General features: G+C 41.5%; 2 protein-coding genes across 9 annotated transcripts in view; one reads left to right on the top strand and one right to left on the bottom strand.

Moving 5' to 3' along the window:
- The window catches only part of LOC116056993 (scavenger receptor cysteine-rich type 1 protein M160-like), a 1,012,348-nt gene that overhangs the window by 832,300 nt on the left and 172,548 nt on the right, over positions 1–7,500 (top strand). The gene's annotated exons all lie outside the window — the stretch shown is intronic.
- The window catches only part of dab2ipa (DAB2 interacting protein a), a 47,517-nt gene that overhangs the window by 1,139 nt on the left and 38,878 nt on the right, over positions 1–7,500 (bottom strand). For both annotated transcript variants that reach the window (XM_035999040.1, XM_035999041.1), the window contains one exon: positions 3,434–3,521. In XM_035999040.1, the coding sequence (XP_035854933.1) occupies positions 3,434–3,521 (88 nt within the window). The remainder of the gene's footprint in view (positions 1–3,433; positions 3,522–7,500) is intronic.

Below are 7,500 nucleotides of genomic sequence, written 5' to 3'. Positions count from 1 at the left end.
TTTTCCAAATCTAGGGCATGCCATACAAACTTGTAATGGTTCAGTCATATTGATATGACTGAACATATGTTTGTCTTCCACCCTACAAAGTTTGGGCTGCCTATGAATATTAAATAATAATACTAATATAATAATAATAATACTTTTCATTATATTAATGTCCAAATATTGCTTCCCAGATAATGTGATTTCCAGGCTGTAAAACTGAAGTAATTTCAAGGGCTGAAAATATGAAGACATAGGATTTGATCAGAAATATTTGACAGGCCTTGGTTTTGGGACACATTCTTGATATAGACAAGGTTTGAACAAAATCTGAGACAGTGCAACAACAACAACAACAACAACAACAACAACCTGGAATCCCATTTTAACCCAGAAGACTCTGACCGTGAACAGGCACCTGCCTGATAAATATGTATATATGGGGCGGCCTCTAGCTCACCCAGTAAGAGCGTTCGCCCCATGTAGGCTGAGTCCTGCAGGCGCGGGTTCGAATCTGACCTGCTGCCCTTTGCTGCGTATCATCTCCCATCTCTCTCTCCACTGTCTCTATGTAATAAAGGGAAAAAGCCCCAAAAAAATAATCTTAAAAAAAAAAAAAAACGTATTTAATTGCCAAGACATATACATGTATCTACTGGAACAGAGCAGTGTAAATAATGCATAAGGCCATCCTCAACCTTACAGTAGGCTACTTGTATGACACTCCATCTAACACGATGTCTGTTCAACAATCAACGATTGTTGTTATGCACTGGGCTAACGTTTGCAGGTTTTAATTTTTGGGTAGTTAACGTTACAGTTACTGTGATATGTAACTTTGGCTATGTTCACTGCACATTTCACAAATGAACGTGCCATAACGGACATGCAATACTAATGTAAGGTATTTCATTGTGTAACCTCTCAGTTGAGGCTTAAGAGGAAGTTGCAGTTAGCTAATGTAGCCCTGGCTAAATTTCATTTAGATATTGGGAGTTAAGTAGTTAAAACAGTCATTGAAATTATTTAAATGCAGTATAAATATATAAATATGGTGAAGAAAATATAAGTTAATGCCATATATATGTTAAAATGGTTAACATTAATAAAACATTTAAAAAGTAAGTTATATTTACAGTTTACAAGGTCAAAGTTTGAAGTGCATGCAATTGACTGTAGTTTGAGTGAAGTGTACATGATTCAACACGTGTAATCAGCCACACAGCTCAACTTGTTAGCAGCCTAATATGTCAATCATCGTCTTTCTTTAATTTTCTTGGGGGGGTCATCACCTATCAGCCAATGTAATTACAATCCCATGTAGAGGGGCGGGGCTTAGTTGTAACATGCAGAGATTCCTGTTTGAGTGATACAGCCAGAGAGAGAGTCACTAAGCGAACAAACTTCGTGAGCTTTAGTAGGTTGTAGAAGGACAGTGTTATCCACTACTGAGGCTGACGACCACTTATGCTGTGTTTTGGAATCTACAAGAGGTAAATATACATGAGTGTGTGATTTTATATGCTGTAACTAAGTGTTGTAGTATGAAATCACCTACTGTGTTACTAACTGTGAATAACCGTTAGCATTAGCACAATTGTTATTAGCATTGCTTTCGTATTGTTAGCTTTGCATGTGAAATAATTGTTTGAGACACACTACCGCTAATTTGCCGTGAAATAGTGTATGGACCTGCTTACTCAGTTAATGTATTTGATTCAGGAGACGGACGTTTGGGACTGTAAAAGAGAGAGGATCAGGGAAGCTCTTTGGGACACAGATAGCGGTTTTCCATCCTGCTGGTGAGATCTAGACTGTTGCTGCTGTTTCTGTTCCGGTGATCTTCCTGCTGTGGTTTCTACGGTGATCTGCCTGCTGCCATCGCCAAGTTCGCCTGTTTCCATATATCCCCTTGACCATCACCAGGATTCGTGAGTACTGAGTATATTGCACGTGCATTTTATTTTATTGCTTGTGTAAACAAGTGAAACGGCCGTCACCGTTTCAGGCCTCCAGGCTCCCGAGCTTGGACTCAGGCCTGCGACAGCGTTTTCTTTTCTTTGTATTTTGATGCTGAGTATGAATGTGTGAGTGTGGGCCCACAGATAATTATTGAGGTTTACATGTCAAAAGGTTTTATGCATTTGTTTAATTGAAACCTAAGCAGAGGTAACAATTTATAATATACTCTGAAAGCTATATTGAGGCAACATATTATTTTGTGTGTCATAAAAAAGGGAGTATTTTGTGTATTTGTATTGGCCTCACTTGTGTTTATTTTTTTAATAACACCATAAATGTGTATGCATTTTATTTTTGTACTTTAACTAAATAAATTCCCTTATCTGGGATGTTGTATTTAAAGTATACTTGTTGGGTCTTAGATTGTGGTACAAGAGGTTTCATTCTGAGGTACAATTTAAAAGAGTAATCACAAACACAAAACTTACCTAACTTACCTAATTCATATTGGAGGCACCGCCAGTTATTTTAATATTATTGAGAAACATAGATTGCTAACAAGCATTAGTTAGTACAGGTAATAGCGCCATCTAAAGGAAGGAAACAAAGAACCCAGCCGCCTTCCCATAGTACTACTACACCAGAGACTATATAGCTACATGGGACAGGTGTTACACTAACATAGAGCTTTTATTGTGACGGGAAAAACGGAAGTGACGGGAAAATGGTGTCGGGGTTGAATAAAGTGAGACGTGCAGTGGCGTCTTGGTTCCAGCGTTGGAAGCCCGTGTCTTTATTTTACAGCCAGACCTGAGTCTAGACAGTATTAGAAAGCCTCGGTTACACTAACGTTACATTATCACACCATGTACTCTCAGTCACTTAGCCTGCCAATTCCTAGCTAGCAGTTACTAGCGTCAACAAATAGGCACTAACATGTACAGTAGGCTAGCTACTTCAGTTGGCTAACTTGAAAAGTCTTACCCTGGGGTTTGTCCCCGTTTAATCCATCATTTGTATGTTTCATCTTCCAGCCAACGTTCATTGAAACAGCAACCTGTTGGCGATATTACGAATCCCACTATGGCCACGCCAAGACCCGGCCTACGAAGCAGCCTGATTGGTTGGGGTTAGGCATTTTACCTCGAGTAGTTAAGGTTAGGATATCCGACTGGTCAGGGGATAGGACTGTCCAGGGGGCGGAGTCACGTATGGAAACAGACGGGCAGATCACAGTCACACATGCACGAGCCAGCAGGTTTCACATTAAGCTCTCCAACATTTTGTATTTCTCTATTTAATAAACGATCTATTCAGTCAGATAGGTATTTGTTGTGAAACAAATACAGTTACAATTTCAAGCATTTTCAAGCATTTTATCCAAAATGTAAGCACTTTTCAAACCTTGAAAACACAACCTCAAAATTCAAGCATTTTCAAGGATTTCAAGCACCCGTACGAACCCTGCAGACAGACAGACAGGTACCTGTGTCTCAATGATCTTCTGTTTGGAGTCGACCACAGCCTGCATGTCAGAGTGATCTTTCTTCAGCTCTTCCTCTACTGCCATCAACCTGCAGACAGACAGACAGAAAGACAGGCAGACAGGTTAGAGACAGACAGACAGGTGAGTAGGGAGGTTTAACCTCCGTTAATTGGAACATTTTCTTCGCCTAAAATGGTCTCGCCATTGCTAGTCTGGTAACTTAAGGGAAGAAAGAAGAAAAGAGAGATATAACCCTCAAACTGTAGACAAGCTCAGTTAGGACTCTATCTATTAGGACTCTCTCTGTTAGGACTCTCTCTGTTAGGACTCTCTCTGTTAGGACTCTCTCTGTTAGGACTCTATCTGTTAGGACTCTCTCTGTTAGGACTCTATCTGTTAGGACTCTATCTGTTAGGACTCTATCTGTTAGGACTCTCTCTGTTAGGACTCTATCTGTTAGGACTCTCTCTGTTAGGACTCTCTCTGTTAGGACTCTCTCTGTTAGGACTCTCTCTGTTAGGACTCTATCTGTTAGGACTCTATCTGTTAGGACTCTCTCTGTTAGGACTTTCTCTGTTAGGACTCTCTCTGTTAGGACTTTCTCTGTTAGGACTCTCTCTGTTAGGACTCTCTCTGTTAGGACTCTCTCTGTTAGGACTCTATCTGTTAGGACTCTATCTGTTAGGACTCCATCTGTTAGGACTCTATCTGTTAGGACTCTATCAGTTAGGACTCTATCTGTTAGGATAGGATTTGGGCTAGTTTACTCCTTCAATATGTGTTCTTTCAAGCTGCTATAAAGAAAATGTTGAAAACATACATTAAGATGTTTATTTTATTACATTTTGTTTACTTACGGCAGTACGTTTCTCCCGAATTTACCAAGAAGTTAGCATTCTAACGCGACATGCCGAGTTTCGCCTGTTTACTGAAGTCTGTCATGACCGGTATCGTTGTAAAGCTCTGAGTCTCCAGCACAACGCTATGTAACCCAAATATGGGCATTTCCTTTCTATCAGTAACCAATCGTCAATGTCCAAAGGGGGGTTTAAAGCTAATGACGAAATCTCATTGGCTACTGCTGGTTTCTGTGAACGTGATTCGCTCGGACGCATCACGTGGTGGACTCTGACACTTCCGTGTTTAGCTTACCGCGGGACCTCCGAAAATGCTGCAAACACCGCAACTGTCAAGGAAAAGAAAGCAGCAATTGCGCTTTGCAAGATGTGAAAAGGAAAAGCAATCGGATGGATTAGCTGAAAAACCATCAGGAAGCAGCACATCTGACCGTAAGCTGTCGATGGGAAACCGGGGGGGGGTTTGATGACAGTGACACTGACTGTGCGACACAGCAGTGGCTGATAATGCATGTCGCACGTCTGAATGAATTAATAAGTGATCTGTTGTGCCCTAATTGTGCTGCATCGGATCTAGTTATTAACATTGATCCAGTGAACCATGGCTTTTGTAGCAGTCTACTTCTTGAGTGCAGTAATTGCAAAGGAGAGAGTGGGTATAGGCGAAGTGTCTACACATCCACACGGCTGCAAAGCGAGACGAGAGCTGATGTTGCTTTTGATGTGAATGTCCGCATGGTGCTTTTGGCCCATGAATTAGGGATGGGATATGCTGCACTGAGGAAGGTCAGCAAGGTGTTGGGGATCCCTTCCCTTCACCTGAAAACATACCAGAGGCATGACAAGAGAGTGACAGGTAGGCTTTGGAAACAGGGATGGGACAGCTGATGTTGATTTTGGAGGTCTTACATTTTATCATAGTGTTGTTGTAACAGTGAACATATTTTCATGGATGGAACAAGGATGGATTTGTAACAGTAGAATAAAATGTCATCGCATTCATTGTGTTGTATTGGTCAGTTTTACTTTTTCAGTACAACTTTTGAGTTTTCAGTTCAGTGGCAAAAACAATTGAAATAATGGAACCTTATCAACTTATGGACATTGAAGAATATATATTTATTTTATCAATTAGAGAGAGAGAGAGATAAAGAGGGGACATCATGCATGCTTGTACACATACACACACACACACACACACACACTTCAAGCTTCAGTGGTGCAGTCGAGTCCACGCTCTTGTAGTCAGGTTGACACACCAACGCACACACACACCTGCACGCACGCACAATTATGGATCTGTTGTGATAGTATTACATTATAGGATGGCCTTATTTTTTATAGGTATTTACGGTTTGCTTGTCCAATTTGCTGCTATGACTGCATGGTCTACTCCCTGGTCCTTGCCAAAAGAAATCAGGTTTTTGCCACTCAAGTGAAAATAAATGTACTGTATCAATAAACTCAACAAAAAAGTAACAGTCCTTGACACAACATGCATTTTTATTTTAGTGGCGGAAATTGAGAGAGGATTGGAGTCCCTGCACAAGACAAGGGAGCAGATCAGGCAGGCCTATGCAGACGTTGATCCAGAGTTTGCAGAGTTGCTGAGGGAGGATGCTGATGCTGTAATTAACATTGGTGTCTCTTTTGATGGCACCTGGCAAAAAAGAGGCTTCACTTCCCATTATGGCATTGGTGTTTGTATTGACATTCTTACAGGACTGGTCATTGACTTTGAGGTCTTATCATCTTACTGTCATGCTTGTGTCCTAAAGCAAAGTGCCAAGAATGAGGGGAAGATTACTGTGGAGGAATTTGACAGCTGGAGGGAGATGCACACTGACTGTGCAAAGAATTTCACAGGGTCTAGTAAGGCAATGGAGCAGGAGGCAGCAAAGAGAATGTGGGCCAGATCAGTCAGTCGCCACCAGCTGCGGTATACGGAGATGCTATCAGATGGGGATAGCTCTGCTTTTAAGGAAGTACTGTCAGTGAACCCATACCCTGGGCATGAAATTGTAAAGTTGGAGTGTATAAACCATGCTCACAAGAGAATGGGCACAGCGCTCAGAAAATTTAGTGCCGAGCGCAAATTGGGAGGCAAGGGTTTGGGGAAACTGACTGCAAAGAAATGCAAAAAACTGCAAAATTATTACAGGGGGGCAATTTTGAATAACCAGGGGTCACTGGATGCAATGAAAGCAGAGATATGGGCAGGTCTTCTCCACTGCATGTCAACAGATGAAACACCATTGCATACTAGGTGCAATCCATCTTGGTGTTGGTATCGGAGGGCAGAAGACAAAGATGAGACCCCCAAAAGCCACACACGACATGCTGCAAATTACCTATCCCACGAGGTGGGCCAGAAACTTCTCCCTATCTATCACCACATGTCAAGCGACAGCTTGCTGCAAAGAATGCAGCATGGTGGCACACAAAATGCCAATGAGTGCCTCAATTCGGTGATATGGGCCCGCTGCCCCAAAACAGTTTTTGTAGGCAAGAACAGGGTTGAGGCAGCGGCAAGCATGGCCATCTCCTCTTTTAATGAGGGTGCCTCAGCTATGCTTAATGTGATGGCAAACCTATGGCTGGAGAGCACACTTGTTACAGTGAACACCATCAAGCAGGCAGACCTGCTCAGGGTGTCCAAAGCAAACGCCATTCAGTCTGCAAGTGCAAAACGCAAGCGAAAACTTGTGAGCACAGACAGGAAAGTGAAAAGGCACCAGCAAGAGATGTCAGAGGGACCTACATATGGTGCTGGAATGGACAATTAGAATTTAGAAAGCTGTGACAGCTGCTGGTGGTCTTGTTCTGTGTCCATACAAGTTTTTCTGTCCAGCGTGGGTTTTGTCGGCAACTTTGTACACGATACGCTAATGTTAATTAATTGATTTACTGCACTTGTAGGCCTTATATGCCTGCCATGTTATTAAATAATCAGTTTTCATGAGCTTGAAATATGTTATATTATTATTACTAAGGGCCTGGGCATTTATTCTGTTTTTGAGCAATGTTTTCCAATAGAAATGTATTAAATTCCACTATTTAAATCTTTAAATGCTGTTTTCTCAAAATGAGTTTTTTGTCATTCTCCAGTATAAACATCTCAGCCTGTGTAGCACCTATGTACACCAAGCTTTCCAGTTATACACTTAGTAGTATTCTGAAGATATTTACAGAGGGATTTGTTAATAAATC

Source organism: Sander lucioperca, chromosome 2, assembly GCF_008315115.2.
Source record: "Sander lucioperca isolate FBNREF2018 chromosome 2, SLUC_FBN_1.2, whole genome shotgun sequence".
NCBI classification, from domain to species: domain Eukaryota; kingdom Metazoa; phylum Chordata; class Actinopteri; order Perciformes; family Percidae; genus Sander; species Sander lucioperca.
The sequence above is the reverse complement of the archived record's forward strand: the minus strand, read 5'-3'. Positions and strand labels throughout refer to the sequence as shown.